Raw genomic sequence first — 16,825 nt, 5'->3', positions numbered from 1 at the left:
ATTAACAAACTGTATGTAAAATATCTAATAATACAGCGTCTAGTACATAGACCATTTAATGAGTGGGAACTGTTATCATTATTATTAAACAAAGCAACCTATTTTGCTTATTATTAAACTAATAGACAAATTAGAAAACATGAATAATCCAACTAACCATAAACATCTTACTATATATATTTCTAGTCTTTTTAAATCATCATTTTAAAAAATCATTCTCCTCGGGACTTCCCTGATGGCACAGTGGTTAGAATCCGCCTACCAATGCAGGGGACACGGGTTTGAGCCCTGGTCTGGGAAGAGCCCACATGCCGTGGAGCAACTAAGCCCATGTGCCACAACTACCGAGCCTGTGCTCTAGAGCCCACGTACCACAACTACTGAAGCCTGCGCACCTAGAGCCTGTGCTCTGCAAAAAGAGAAACCACCGCAATGAGAAGCCCGCACACTGCAACGAAGAGTAGCCCCTGCTCACCTCAACTAGAGAAAGCTCGCATGCAGCAACGAAGACCCAAAGCAGCCAAAAATAAATAAATAAATTAATTAATTAATTAAAATCATTCTCCTTTTATTGGGTGTATGGGTTGTTTCCAGTTTTTTGCTGTTAAAAATATTCTTGCAATGAATATTTTTGTATATAAGTCTTCAGTTGCACCTCTTTATTTCCGCCTTAGAATACATGTCTATTAATTGGTGCTTTGTTCGTTATCCCCTCTTGATGGCCATTCCTTGAAGGTACAGGTACACGTGTCTCTTAGCCATTTAAGAAACTAGGCTAGTTATCTCATTCTTTACTTTCTCTACCAAATGTATTCTGACCTAAACACTGTTATTTAAAAGGAAAAGAGATAATAAATGTAAATGCTATCTTGCCAGTCATTTTAATCTATCCTTCTACCCAGCCTCTTTTTTTTTTTTTTTTTTTTTTTTTGCGGTATGCGGGCCTCTCACTGCTGTGGCCTCTCCCGTTGCGGAGCACAGGCTTCGGACGCGCAGGCCTAGCGGCCATGGCTCACGGGCTTAGTTGCTCCGCGGCATGTGGGATCTTCCCGGACCAGGGCACGAACCCGTGTCTCCTGCATCGGCAGGCGGATTCTCAACCACTGCGCCACCAGGGAAGACCCAGCCTCATTTTTAAGTGGTCATTTTCCTTAAAAATGAGGAATTGGTGAAGGAGTGGAAAAGTGGTAGAATATCTAGATTCCAGTATCTTGTTGCCTGTGTTTCCATTAGGTTGCATTTTTCTAAGGTGTATAAAACAAAATAAATTCCCTTTTTGTCTATATTTTTTGTACTTCACTCTTGTAAGTAGCTGGAGTTTATTTCAAAACTGTTAGCCTTCACTTTCTAGGGTATATATTGTGTAATTGTTGTGTGATAGATATGTGTCCCATAGGTGAAGCTTTTTTTATTATTTTGTTTATTTTTTAAAAACAAGAATATTTTTTAAATATTTATTTTTAAATAACAACATTATTTTTTAATTAATTAATTAAGTTTTGGCTGCGTTGGGTCTTACTTGATGCGCGTGGGCTTTCTCTAGTTGCGGTGAGCAGGGGCTACTCTTCGTTGCAGTGTGTGGGCTTCTCATTGCAGTGGCTTCTCTCGTTGGGAGCACCGGCTCTAGGTGGTGGGCTTCAGTAGTTGTGACTTGCAGGCTCTAGGGCACAGGCTCAGTAGCTGTGGCACAGGGGCTTAGTTGCTCTGCAGCATGTGGGATCTTCCTGGACCAGGGCTCAAACTTGTGTCCCCTGTATTGGCAGGCAGATTCTTAACCACTGAGCCACCAGGGAAGTCCTGAAAAATATTTACTTTTAAATTATTTTCTTTTGGCTGCGCCAGGTCTTAGTTGCGTCATGAGGGCTTCTTTTTTTTTTGGCGGTACGCGGGCCTCTCACTGCTGTGGCCTCTCCCGTTGCGGAGCACAGGCTCCGGACACGCAGGCTCAGCGGCCATGGCTCACGGGCCCAGCCGCTCCGCGGCATGTGGGATCTTCCCGGACCGGGGCACGAACCCGTGTCCCCTGCATCGGCAGGCGGACTCTCAACTACTGCGCCACCAGGGAAGCCCATGAGGGCTTCTTAGTTGCAGCATGCAAACTCTTAGTTGTGGCATGTGTGTGGCATCTAGTTCTCTGACCAAGGATTGAACCTGGGCTTGCTGCATTGGGAGCATGGAGTCTTTATCCACTGCACTACCAGGGAAGTCCTTGATGTGGACCATTTTTTAAAGTCTTTACTGAATTTGTTACAATATTGCTTCTGTTTTATGTTTTGGTTAAGTGTACAGTTCAGTGGTTTTTAGTATATAATGTGCAACCATCACCATATCACATTCATCCTTTTACTTTTAACCTTACTGTTTTTATATTTTAGATGTCTCATACATAGATAGACTTTGTTGTTACGGTTGCTTTTAAATCCAATCTAACACTCACCATCTCTTTTTTTTGACAAGCTTTATTCATTCATGTATATTGTGATTACTGATATATTTGAAATTATTTTTACCATGTTATTTTATGCCTTTTTTCCCCTCTATCCTTTTCATATCCCACCCACCTCCACCCAAACATATACAGACACATCCTCCTCTTGCTTTATTTTTAGAACTTATTGAAGGTTTTTAAAAAATGATATTTGGGTTGTCATTAAGGTTTGAAGGTTCATATATGACTATTTTAATGGTTGCTGTTAAAAATAAATCATGCCCATATACCTTAAAATCTTAAAATATACAGTATCTTCACTGCTTCCTGAACAATCCAGGAACCTTAAATAAATACTTTGATCTAATTATACCCCTTCATATTATGTTTTAGTTTTATCTTGTTTATTTTTTACCCCTAAAATTAGCATTATTATTATTTTATACAATCATTATTTAAGTTTACCTATGTGCTTACCTGTGTCTTTGCTTACCATTCCGTATTCATCTCACACCTTCCTTTTAGAAATTACTTTGCTTCTTCCAGAGTATATGCTTTAGAAATTTCTTTGGAAAGTTGTTTTTGTTTTATTTATTTATTTACTTACTTACTTACTTACTTATTGGCTGTGTTAGGTCTTCGTTGCTGCACGCGGGCTTTCTCTAGCTGCGGCGAGCGGGGGCTACTCTTTGTTGTGGTGTGTGGCCTTCTCATTGCAGTGGCTTCTCTTGTTGTGGAGCACAGGCTGTAGGTATGCGGGCTTCAGTAGTTGTGGCATGCGGGCTTCAGTAGTTGTGGCATGCAGGCTTAGTAGTTGTGGCTCGCAGGTCCTAGAGTGCAGGCTCAGTAGATGTGACGCACTGGCTTAGTTGCTCCACAGCATGTGGGATCTTCCCCGACCAGGGCTTGAACCCATGTCCCCTGCATTGGCAGGCGGATTCTTAAGCACTGTGCCACCAGGGAAGTCGTCCCTGTTTTTGTTTTTATATCACTCTCATTCTAGATATCAATTCAAGATTGACAGCTATTTATCCTAGCATCCTAATATTTGTTTATTTATTTATTTCTATTCTGTTCTGATTTCCTTTGTTCCTGTTGAAAAAGTCTGGTCTGTGAGAATTCCCTGGCGGTCCAGTGCTTAGGACTCCGTGCTTCCCTTGCAGGGGCCATGGGTTCAATCCCTGGTCGGAGAACTAAGATCCTGCCTGCCACATGGCCAAAATAAAAAAAAGTCTTCTCTGAGCTTATTGTCTTTTTTTTTTTTTTTTTTTTTTTAGTTCTTTCTGGTTATTCTTAAGATTTCTCTTTGATTTTCATGTTGTGAAAGTATGGACTTATTTATCCCAGTCCTGTTTGGGATATACTGTGGTTCCTGAATCTAAGGACTCATGTCTTTCCTGAAGTTTTAAAAATTCTTTGCCATTATCTAAAGTATTCCTTCTTTCCTGTTCTCCCTAGTCTATCTTTCTGGAATTCCAATTAGATGAATGTTATACCATCTCATTCTGTCTCCTATGGGTCCTAACCACTCTTCTATATTTGTCTCTTGGAGCTGCATTCTGTAATTTTTCAGCTCTACACTCCAGTTTATGGATTCTTTCTTTAGCTATATTTAATCTGTTCTTTAACCAGTCCATTGTGTTTTAAAGTTCTAATTGGTTCTTTTTCAAATCAGCCATTTCTGGTAGTCTCTTATTCCTTCCTCATGTTTTTAGGTCCCTTGTTTGTATAAAACATGCTTATTTTTTATTCTGTATCTGATAATTCCAGTATCTGAAGTCTTAAGGAGCTAATGCAGCTAGCTCCATATTGTTTCTGCTAACTCTTACTCATTGTGGCTTGTTTTCTGAAGTATTTGGTAATTTTTATTGTGAGTTCATAATAGGTCAATGATCTTAATCTTCGGGAATCTTGAAGCGTCTGGGTTTAGGGTACATTCCTCAACAGAGGATTTGTATTTGCTTCTATCAGTTGGCCCCAGTGCTACCAAGCCAGAAGCACTTTAATATCTCATCTTGGGGTTTTCTAGACCATGCAGATAATGTTTTTGAATTTTAATGGAGACTTTTCTTTTTTTTCCACGTTAGATCAGCTTGACACAGTTGGGCTACTTTGCCAGCATTTTTTTTTCTGGCTCACTCTTTGACTCAGAGTATACCCCTTCATGGGATTATGCAAGGGATGTTAATTTCAACTCCTCACCTTTGGCTTTTTCTTACTTTAAAATAAACTAAACTATATGTTTAAAAGATATTTGTTTTACCTTATTAAGCATTTTTAGATGTTTTTCAGAGTATGTGTGTGTTGGTGAGTGAATGTGGGTATGCACATGTGAGAGTGTGTGTATAAGATTAAATTTTTCCTTGTGTCTTGGCACTATTTAAATTGAATCTGGAAAGTTTATAAACAGTGAGAATTTTATTTGGCTTTGTAAACATTATATTTTATCATTCATATGACCACCTACCATTTAGGTTTAGTTATTTAATTTAATTTATTTATTTTTATGTGGCGTGCGGGATCTTAGTTCCCAGACCAGGGATCAAACCTGTGCCCCCTGCAGTGGAAACATGGAGTCCTAGCCACTGGACCACTAGGGAATTCCCTATATTTAGTTATTTTAAAACCAGTACTATAATAATATGCAAATGATTACATATCTGTTAATTAAAAAATTGTTTATTTGATAAATGTTGAATAATTTACTTTTATATCTATAGTTGTGTGAAAGTTGAAAGCACAAGTCTCTAGCATCAGACTACTTGGCCTCACATCCCAGGTTTTCTATTTATTGGCTGTGTGGCCATAGGAAAATTAGTTAATTTCTCTGTACCTAGATTTTCTCATCTTTATTTTTTTATTTTTTAAATTAATTTTTATTAATTAATTGCTTTACAATGTTGTGTTAGCTGCCACTGCACAAGAAAATGAATCAGCCATACACATACAGATGTCCCCTCCCTTTTGGACCTCCCTCCCATTTAGGTTACCACAGTGCATTAGGTGGAGTTCCCTGTGCTATACAGTATGTTCCCATCAGTTGTCTAGATTTTCTCATCTTTAAAGGGCAGTAATAAGTGTACTTATCTAATATGTTGATTATGATGTATAAATGAGTTATAATACAGTATTTAGCACAGAGGACCTGGTATATAGTCACTGTTTAATAAATGTTAGCAACTTTGTTGTTACTTTTTAAATCTTTCCTGGCCTATTCTTCATATGTGTTGAAGGAAAAAAAATATGTATGCATGTGTATGTATATATTTTTGTGTGTATATGTGTGTGTGTGTTTGTATGTGTGTATTTACATATATATTTGTAATGTTGGTTTGAGAGGCTATCGTAAAGTTAGGGAAGCAGTGCTCCAATAAATTTTAACATTAAATTTTACTTTATTAAAGTAACACAAACATATTGTTTAGAAGTTCAGAGTACAAAAAAAGCATATAATAAAATATAGCAGTTTCATGTTTCTCGCTTCTCTGTGCTGCTCACGTCCTGCCAGGGCCCTTTCCCCACAGACTGCAACTCTTTTAGCTTCTTCTGACATTTACACATCATTTTTCTATATTGTATGTGTACTATTATTTATTGACCCTATCTCTTTTTTTTTTTTTTTCTGCACCGCACGGCATGTGACATTTTAGTTCCCCAACCAGGGATCCACCCCACGCCCCCTGCAGTGGAAGTGCAGAGTCTTAACCACTGGGCCACCAGCGAAGTCCCTGACACTGTATCTCTTGAGTTTCACTTACGGTAGATGAGGATTTAGCTCTCGTCCTAACATCCGCTCTGCTCCTCCCTTCCCTCAATTCTTCCAATGTAGTGCTGTTACAGTTCTTGGTTAAATTAGTATCAAAACATTTTTGTAAACATTATTGTAAAACAATGTTGTACCTATTCACTGCTGAGCATGCCTTACCTTTTCCCCCTCTTGCTTAATAATTGCTTTTTTTAAAAAGTGTGCTTAGTTTTCCTTTTATCTTTTTGCTAATTCTTCTCACAACTTCTGCTGTCTTTCAGTATAATTTCCTACAGGTTTAATTGCATCATTAACCTTATTAGTTTTAGTCCCCCTCATCCCTGCCACACCCCGAGAGAGATCTCTATTTTCTTTCTTTGGGGTGGTTTCTCTGAAGCCCTGCTCTTCAGCTCTCATACTGGACTTCCCTTGTGCTCATCCTTGATTCCATGTTGATTTGCTGTGTTCTCTTGATAGTGTACATCTTCTACTAGTTTCTCCAGGTTAAAAAAATGGTATGATGACTGAGAGTGTGATCATGGCAGCCCTCAACAGATTTTCTTTCGAGTCACACTGTTCAAATCTGGATGGGTTACCCTCTCTAGCTGGTGTATAGATGTCATTCTGGGGTTGCCCTTTACCATTAGAGATTTCCTTCACTTCTCTCCTACACTGGGTCTCCTGTGTTCTGTATTCCATTTCTTTTTGTTCCTTAATTTACTCCTTCATTTTGGTAAAGAACATCCTCAATCCAGTACCTTCCTGAGAAAGACTGCATGTTAAAGTTTTTGAGTCCTTGCATCAAAATGCCTTCACTTTTCTGTCACATTCTTTTCTGTCACTTTGACTGGGGTTTAGATTTCTAGATTGGAAATACTTTTTCTTCAAGATCATGAAGGCATTGTTCCATCGTCTTTTTTTTAAATTGCTTTATTTTTATTTTTAAAAATTAATTAATTTTTTTTGGCTGCACCACACAGCTTGTGGGATCTCAGTTCCCCTACCAGGGGTAGAGCTTGGGCTGCAACAGTGAAAGCCCTGGAATCCTAACCACTAGGCCACCAGGGAACTCTCCATTGTCTTCTTGATTTCAGCATTGCTGGTGAGGGTCTGAAACCATTCAGTTTACTTATCCTTAGTATGTTACTTTAATTTTTACACTTCTAGAAAATTGTTGGATCCTTTCTCTGTGTTCTGAAATTTAACATGCCTTGGTGTGAACCTTTTTTAAAAATTGAAGTATAGTTGATTTGCAATATTATATTAGTTTCAAATGTACAACATAGTGGGTCTGTTTTTACCCATTGTGCTGGGTATGCATTGGGCCCTTTTAATTTGGAAGTTGAGGTTCTTTGGTACTAGGAAACTTTCTGGAATTGTTTTATTGATGATTTTCTCCTCTCCATTTTTTTATTCTCTCTTTTCAGAGTTCCTATTATTTGAATGTTGGCTTTCTTATATTGAACTTTCTTAGCTTTTCTCCCCTGCTTTTCCATGTCTTTATTTCTTCTCTTTTCTGGGAGATTCCATCATCTCCCAATCTTTTTTATTTGTGTGTGTGGTACGCGGGCCTCTCACTGCTGTGGCCTCTCCCGTTGCGGAGCACAGGCTCCAGACGCGCAGGCTCAGCGGCCATGGCTCACGGGCCCAGCCGCTCCGCGGCATGTGGGATCTTCCCAGACCGAGGCACGAACCCGTGTCCCCTGCATCAGCAGGCAGACTCTCAACCACTGTGCCACCAGGGAAGCCCTCTTTTTTTTTAATAAATAAATTTATTTATTTTTGGCTGCATTGGGTCTTCCTTGCTGTGTGTGGGCTTCTCATTGCGGTGGCTTCTCTTGTTGCGGAGCACGGGCTCCGCAACAAGAAGCGAGGGGCTTCAGTAGTTGTGGCTCGCGGGCTCTAGAGTGCAGGCTCAGTAGTTGTGGTGCATGGGCTTAGTTGCTCTGCGGCATGTGGGATCTTCCTGGACCAGGGCTCGAATCCATGTCCCCTGCATTTGGCAGACAGATTCTTAACCACTGTGCCACCAGGGAAGTCCTTCCAATCATTCTATTAAGCTTTAATTTCCAAGATTTATTTTTCTCTGAATTTCCCATTTTTACAGTATCCTCTGTTTTTCCATGAATGTAATATCTTATCTCTGAATTTTCTCCTTCTATAATTTCTGTTTCTTCCACACTGCATTTTTTCTGTATCTGGTCTTCCATCTTAACAGCTTACCTTGTATACCTGATAATCCTTGTTCGTGTACTCCTTAGTAAAGGAATGGGACTGAAAACCTGATTGGAATCTCTGAGCCTATAGATAAGGCTTATCAACTTTGAGCTTCACTGTAGCTTGGCTTGGGTGTGCTTGTAGTTGAGGAATACCTGCTGTTAGTATCTTCAGGTCTTTCCTGGTAGAATGGTCAGTTCCCAGGGAGTGCCCTTCTAATCTTTTGCCTGGTGGGTAGTTATCTGGGAGCCAGGTATGGGGAAAGGACTAGTTTGGGAGAGGGAGTTCTCAGTGTTCAGTGTACCATACCATTAGGTAAGCAACATGGTCTGTTGCTAGTGTACCCAGGCCCTCAACTATGTCGAACTCCCAGTTGAAGTGTCCTATTCTTTTGCCCTATCCAGGGAGAATGAGATTTCAGGCTTTTGCCAGAACGAGGAGGAGCACTTGCCTTTTGGTGTGGAGTTGGAGAAGGAATCTGGAGCTTTAGCCATTTCTCAAACAGCTCTCAATTCTTATTTCAGCCACCACCTTCTGTTCCCCAGTTCCAGAATTACCTGGTACTGTTAGTTCTCGAGCCCTTTAAATTAGACTCTCAGTGTTAATCAGTGTTCTCAGCCAGTGTAAATCAGGCTGGTTCTCTTTTCTCCACTGCTAGCTTATGATGTAACTTTCTTTGGCCTGCCTAGTCCATTATCATTTGTCTGTCTGCTTTCCTGCTTCCAAAATGTTGTTGCTATTGCCACCTCACCTGTTTTCCCTATCCTTGTGGGTTTACATCTTTTAAAAAACCAACTCTTGATTGTAATTTTACTGGAGTTTTTAGAGGGAATAAAATTAGATGTGAATGTACCCTCTGCCATCTTAGCTTGGAAGTCTCAGTTTTTTAAATAGAATTTCCTGGTGGTTTTGGAGGTCATAAGTGATATGTGCTTATTAGCAGATAATTTGGAAAATAGGAAAGATATGAAATAAACATCACTGTAATTTTACCATATAGAAAAACTATTGTTGACATTTTGATATACTTTCAGTCTGTTTTCTATATTTGTGTATTTTTACATACACATTTGCATTTTTTCATAATTGGAATCATACTATGTATTTTTAATTTTGTTTCCTGCTTTCTTCACCTAATGAATCATTTTCCCATGTCAGAACATAATCTTTGAAAACATCTAGTGGATATAAATCTAGTGGATGTATAACATAAATGTTATTTGGCCACTATCATGAGCAGTTTCCCATGTTGCAACATAATCTTTGAAAGCAAAATTTCTAATGGGTTTATAATATGGCTGTCACATGACTGTGTCATGATTTATTTAACTATTGTCCTATTGATAAAGATTTATATTTTTTCTAATCTAAAGTCGACTCATGAAGTCAGAATATGTCTGTTTGTTCATGATTCTGTGTTCAAGCTTAACCCAGTATTTAATGTGGAGTGGTTCAGGGAATGTTTTGTTAAGTGAATGAACAGTTCTGCACAAAAGTCCAATTGTTTTCTTAAGTTAGAATCTAAGAAGGGCTCTTTCTGGGTTAAAAGGTATAAACTTTTTGAAGTTTGTTGGTAATTTATTTTCAATTTGTTCTTTGATTCAGAATAAGAAACAAGGATGTAAAAATGAGGAAGTGCTTGCTGTGCTAGGCCATGAACTGGGGCACTGGAAGTTGGGACACACAGTCAAAAATATCATTATTAGCCAGGTAAGTTTGGAGTGACAATTCTCTTTTTATGGCAGGATAGTCAAATTATAAATATAGCAGGCATGAGAGTTCATATAGTAGAGAGATTAAGACAGACTCTGTAGCCAGGCTTCACATCACGGCTCCCTGACTTACTACCTGTGTGATCTCAGGCAAGTTCCTGAGCCTCTCTCTGCCTCCATTCCCTTATTGAGTGATGATATCTCATAGGACTGATGTAAGAATTAAATGAGTTAATACATGTAAAGAGTCTGGAGTAGTACCTGGAATATGGTAAGTACTATATAAGTATTTATTGTTTTTATCACCATCGTCATCATCACCACCTCCTGAGTTGCTCAGCTAAGGAGCTGTGAAGATCAAAAGGAGTGAGCCCAGATAACTTGGGTATTAAAATACTTTTTAAAGAACATTTTTTCTCTTTTAAAAATGTCATTATATACCCATAGAAAAAACATTGGAAAAGGTAGTAAATATAAAGAAGATAATAATTTCTGTAATACTCCTCTTCTGGATATTAATACCACTAAACCAACAGAGTGACCACAGTTTTAAGGCTCTAAGTGAAGTAGCACTGTGTTTTGTTGACTGGTTCTGAGCATATATGGCCTCAACTGAGACTTAAATGGGTCTTTGTACCTTTCTAAAAGGCCAGCTGGTTCTGGGTGATGGATTACATGGGAAGACTTATGCACCCCTGTATGTACCTTCCTGTTACCTCACATCTATAGGTATAAAAATGAATTCCTTGGCTGGAAGCTATGTTGTACGGATACATGGCAGTGAGTAAGACATTAAATAAGTCCAAATCCAAGTTTAATGTAAGTTATTCAGTTTAATAAGGAAAATCACTGCTGCTTTCATGAAGGAAGGGGTCCAATAGAATCAGCCTACTATGAGGGTGGTGGGCTGGTCCCTGAGGTACTTCATCAGGGCTGGGGTTGATTACCTCTTCTGAAAAATGGGACGGGACACTCAGCAAGAGCCAGTGGGGGGATGTCTGTGTTGTTGATTAATGCATGGACTCCATCCCTATCACCATGGCCACTCTGTTCATGAGCCCTTGACCAAGCCCTAGAGTGGCTAGGGAAAGAAGCTGGCTAACATCCACAGAGCAGGTATCTTCTCCACCTGATCATTGAGAGGGCCTCCTCTGCTGTGGAACGCTTTTGGTGAACATTCACATTAGACCTAAGTATTATCATACTCTGGGCTAATTTTGGAACTTTTACCATATACCTCTTTCCAGATCTTGTTAGCCATCCACTTAGTTTGCTCCAAGGCCCTAATCATCCAGCTAAACCATTATTTGTCCACTAACAATGAATTAGTATATATATCCTCAACTCAGGCCCTCTCTCCTTCTAGAATAAAAGTAAAACTATAAAACGACCTAAATAACTTTTTCTGTGATTACACTAACATCATTCTTAAAATCACATCATTATGTCTTGTTCTACTGATCCCACAGTGAAATCAGCTTAGAAATAACTTAGAAATTTTGTATCCTTCTTTCTAGATGAATTCTTTCCTGTGTTTTTTCTTGTTTGCTGTATTAATTGGTCGAAAGGAGCTTTTTGCTGCATTTGGTTTTTATGACAGCCAACCCACTCTAATTGGACTATTGATCATCTTCCAGTTTATTTTTTCACCTTATAATGAGGTAACGTATACTCTTTAAAATTATCTCACATATGCCCTTGTCTATTTCAAATCTAGAACCTTTAGGGTAATGAAAAAACAAAACAAAACTAGAGTTTTAACAAGCAGATGAAACAAAGGTTTAGTCCCTTGATTTACTAGCTAGTATAAGAAAGTAGCAGAAAAACCCAATCCCAAATAACAAGTGCTTGCATACTGTTAGGGGAAAAAAAAGTGGAGAATTAGACTTTAGTGGTGAAAACCTTGATATAACAGGTACCTAGAGACTTGGTAGATGGAGATTAACTATTGGAATGCTATGTCCTAGACCACATATTCACCAGTGCTTGGGTGAAAACCTTCTGTGTGTGAGGGGACAAAGCAAATAATAATTGAGTATAAGTATGACTGGATAAGGGAGGCTGTATGACGGTGTTCCTCTGATTGTATTCCCTGACCACCTGATTCATAATAGCCTTAGCATCCCATCCCAGGCACTCTGAATCAGAATTGGGTGTTTTACGATAAGTGTAGTTTTTAAGAACCACTCAGTAGGGGGACTCCGTATATGTGATAAGACATAGATTAATGAGACTGTATATGAATAAATCCAGTGATGGCAACATGTCCTGATACTAATTGATTAGGCTTCCACATTAAGCCCAGAAATAGTATCGGGGATCTTGAGATGTCTCCATTTAGAAGAATTCTTTCTTGGGACAGGTTGTAGAGTTCAGGTTTTAACTTTCTCCGTAAAAGGTGGGGGTGGGCTGGGTTGTAAGGCACCAGCAAAGAAAAATGGAGAGGAATAGATCATGTTTGTATAGCGTTGTCCACAGAATCTACATTCATTTTCCAGAGAACTGAGATTTATTATCTTTAAACTCTAAATGTTTTAATTTTTTATTTTACCTTTTGCTGAGAATATTTATAAAATGCTGTATACAGACTGTTACTTCTTAAAGAGGTTATAGAACACCTTATAGTGGTAATTGTCATTTCTATCTTCAATCACAATTCAGGAATGCCTTAAGGACACTGAGCTATGTGTATGAAATGCCCCAGACTGCTTTGCTCTTTAAGCAGTTATGCTGTTTGTTTGTTTATTTATTTGTTTAACTGATTTTCTTCGCTCACTGTCAGGCTGATAATCCTTGCTAATATCAGTGTAACTTTCTGTTATGGTCATTATCTGTTTATAATTTTCTTCTTCAACCAATCATAGACTGGGAAATCAGATAATCAAACTCATTAAGTAAAAGTTACTAGATTCTGACTGAGTATAAGTGTCCTCTTATAAGTAAGGCACCAGTAATGTTAGTGGTTCTCCTTTGGGCATCTAATTTGGCCTCTCAGTTTTTGTCTTTGTCTCCTTATATTGAGTTGAGATCACTTCAAAAAATGTCTTAGTAAATGTGGGGTATTAGAGTAATTTGAAATGTGAGATATTAGCAACTGTTCTAAAAACCTTGGTGAGCCCAGGAGATTCATTTCAAAAAGACTAAATATTTAAACAGAAAATCTTATGTTTAATGTCAGCATTTAAGAGGTCATGATAGGAAAGACATATTTTCCCAGAAAATGGGGAAATTGCCCCATCAAGAAGAGCTTGCAAACCTACAGCAGAGTAGGTAGGTATAGGTTAGTATCTGCTTATGTTTCTATTTATGTCTTACAGTGAGATTCAAGGAACAGTTAGCCTGGGACACTTGAAATCAGGAGATAGATAGATAGATAGATAGATAGATAGACAGACAGATAGATACTAGTTAATGATTCTGTCCCGAAAAGTACATTCAAGATTTGGAAAGAAATTTCAGGTAGAATTCAGATATTAGCTTTGAACATATCTAAGAAGGTATCAGGAACTCCCAGATTTTATGTTGAAACTCTATATCTGCTAGTGGAAATAAGAGGTACAGAGGAGAGACTTTTTAAACTTTTTTTTTTATTGCTGACATATTTTAAGGTAAGAAATAGACATGTCATTCAACCTGTAATAGTTCAATATGCAAATAAATTACTTTTCCCTCAAAATTTATATTTTTGGATGAAATTTGTCCTCTTCATAGTTGTCACCTTCAGGGACTGAACGTTTATTCTGATGAAGCTACCATAGCTCAGAACACTTTAGAAAATTCTATTTTGAGATTGTCATTAGTGGCTATAGTATATATATATATATGTGTGTGTGTTTGTGTGTGTGTGTGCGTGTACACACACATATATATATTAGAATGTTCTCAGTTATCATTTAAAGGTGGATAAGTGAGCAAGAATTTTTTTAAAAAAGAAAAAAAAGTCTGAATATAAATCACCACATCTTACCTGTATCTGAGGAAGGTAGTGTCCATGGGCTTTGGAATCATCAAGAATTTCAGCACTTCCACCTTCTAGCAGTGTGACTACAAGAAAGTTATCTCACCTCTCTGAGATACACCTTCCTCATCCATAAAACGGGAGTAAGAGTATTACCTTGTAGGATTGTTGGAGAATATGTAAAGTGTCAATTCAGTGCCCAGCACATGGCAGGTTCTCAAATATTAGTATTTCTTTGTTAAGACTGACATTCCTTTGGATATATATCTGTTTCTGGTCTGTTGGCTTGGGGGGAAGAGGCTCATTTTTTAATAATTCCCCCACCCTAGGTCCCCTAAATATGAGTGATCTTTCTTTTGGCCTGCTGTTTCTCTTATCCTGAGCCAAACTTCCTCTACAATTTTGGCTCATGAAACCTTAGTGACAACAAAGAGGGAAGCAGTGATTAAAACACTTTTATTTACTTTTTCAGGTTCTTTCTTTTTGCCTAACAGTCCTAAGCCGCAGATTTGAATTTCAAGCTGATGCATTTGCCAAGAAACTTGGGAAGGCTAAAGACTTATATTCTGCTTTAATCAAACTAAACAAAGATAACTTGGGTTTCCCTGTTTCTGACTGGTTGTTTTCTATGTGGCATTATTCTCATCCTCCACTACTAGAGAGACTTCAGGCTTTGAAAAATTCAAAACAAGACTGAGTTGCCCAGGGTCTGCAACTGAAGACATTTCTGATTATTTCTGTCCTGGCAGCATGTTCTGGCTCTTGATGGGTTTTTGTTGTTGTTGTTTGTTTGTTTGTTTTTGTTTTTGTTTTTTGTGCTAGGCGGGCCTCTCACTGCTGTGGCCTCTCCCGCTGCGGAGCACAGGCTCCGGACGCGCAGGCTCAGCAGCCATGGCCCAAGGGCCCAGCCGCTCCGCGGCATGTGGGATCCTCCCGGACCGGGGCACGAACCCGTGTCCCCTTCATCGGCAGGCAGACCCCCAACCACTGCGCCACCAGGGAAGCCCTCTTGATGTTTTTAAACATTTTTTTTAAAGAAAAATTATTAAGTATGGAAAAACCAAGATTTAAATACATTTAATATCTCATTTCAAAAATGATTTTAATAATCCATTTCTTTAAGAAAACACTGGATGAAATTTTGAGGCTTCATGTTTTTAAAGGCATAGTTTTATCTTTAAAATCTTGTTTACCATCAACTTGTAAAATTACTTGAGAAAATACAGAACTTGTTTTATTTACATGCTTACATGGAACCTGCATATAAGGGGTTTGGGGACATATGTTTAAAAGGGAATACCACCTCTGAATCCTCTCTGTAAGCCAGACACAGTGGTCCTGAATCACTGTGTGCTCATACCTAAGTTGAGAGTTATTTTTACTTTCATGCTGTAATGATTTAAGCTGGCCAATCAGTGTTTTAAATAAGGAAGAAAGATAATAATTGGTAAGGCTGATGTTTTGTAAATGAAAGTAGTTAGAAATATGCTCTCTCCTGTTCTATCAAATTTCTCTGTTCCCTTTCTTTCTATACACTGATCAGGAGTTTCTAATAATGCTTTGAAATTAGTAATTATGTACAGAATGTTTTAAATCACTGGGTTTTGGTTTTGTTTTTAAGCAAGTCTTTTTCTTTCCACCTGGTGGGTATGATCCCATTAGAGGTAAACGAGTATTTTTCTAAACATTCAGCTTTTTCTCATTCATACTCTTGTATTCAATAAATAGTGCATCCTTTAACTTAGCAGAAATTGCCATGTTGAACAGGCTTTGCTATTTTAAAAATGGGAGAATGTGGAAAGAAGAAGAAATGACATTTTAAGAGATATAAGATTGAAATACTGATGATTCTCTTATGATGTTACAGGAAGAAATTTAATTTTCTATCTCTTTCAAGGACAGAAGAGTTTCTGTTTTTATTTTTCTAATTTTTATCAGTAAGTCATAAGTGCTATTTAATCAGGCCTGATTCCATTTTAGAAAATTATAGTTCTTGATATGCAGACAATTTTTATTTTCAAAACAAATGTCATGAAAGATTTCCAGTTTTTGAAGCTGCATGTTTGACTGATTCAAATCTCTGTCCACTTTCTGAATGAGACCCAACTTTGTGCCTAGAGCTCCCACCCACTGGTGATGTGTACCTTCTGGGCATTTATTCCAAAGTGGGATCAACTGTGCGTGCTTGGTATCTGGCCAGAAAGTCTTTTGCTCAGCTGACATTTGGGTGATGTCTTTACATGGAAATATAATAAAAATAAACATCTAGTTTAGTACCGCATTATTTATTTTCCTAAGGCTAAAGAGGAACAGTGCTATGATTTGATCCAGCATCTTTCATCTGTGAATTCATGCTGTGATAACTGCCTTTCCTTCCTTCCGTGCCTTTAAATACAAATTTCAGCTCTGCACAAGTGAAACATTAAAAATTGCCAATGCATATTGATGTTCTTTGTCTTTAATTTGACAAAATTTGTCTGTCATTTGTTACCTAGTAGATATATGTTTATTACCCTAGAGGAACCAAGTGCTAGTACTGGGTTGGCCAAAAAGTGCCTTCGGTTTTTAAGTAAAAATAAAAGACACATTTTTCATTTTCACCAAGAACTTTATTGAAAAATGTATTCGCCCTTTTGTTCCACTACCTCCTGCCATTTTTCAGGCCACTTCATAATTCCATCTTCCCAAAACGTTTTATCTTTTTGAGCAAAGAACTGTTCCAGGTGCCTTTTACAGTCTTCCAGGGAATTGAAATTTTTTCCATT

At 38.1% G+C, this 16,825-nt stretch overlaps 1 protein-coding gene across 1 annotated transcript in view; it reads left to right on the top strand.

Annotated features, from left to right (window-relative positions):
- Nucleotides 1-16,500, top strand: part of ZMPSTE24 (zinc metallopeptidase STE24) — a 57,354-nt gene extending 40,854 nt beyond the window's left edge. Inside the window, exons 8-10 of the mRNA XM_059044072.2 lie at nucleotides 9,996-10,100; nucleotides 11,620-11,763; nucleotides 14,533-16,500. Coding sequence (XP_058900055.1) covers nucleotides 9,996-10,100; nucleotides 11,620-11,763; nucleotides 14,533-14,757 — 474 coding nt within the window. The 3' untranslated portion in view covers nucleotides 14,758-16,500. The remainder of the gene's footprint in view (nucleotides 1-9,995; nucleotides 10,101-11,619; nucleotides 11,764-14,532) is intronic.
- Nucleotides 16,501-16,825: the final 325 nt, after the last annotated feature.

Source organism: Kogia breviceps, chromosome 1, assembly GCF_026419965.1.
Source record: "Kogia breviceps isolate mKogBre1 chromosome 1, mKogBre1 haplotype 1, whole genome shotgun sequence".
Classification (NCBI taxonomy): Eukaryota; Metazoa; Chordata; class Mammalia; order Artiodactyla; family Physeteridae; genus Kogia; species Kogia breviceps.
This window is presented reverse-complemented; position numbering and strand designations above follow the sequence as displayed.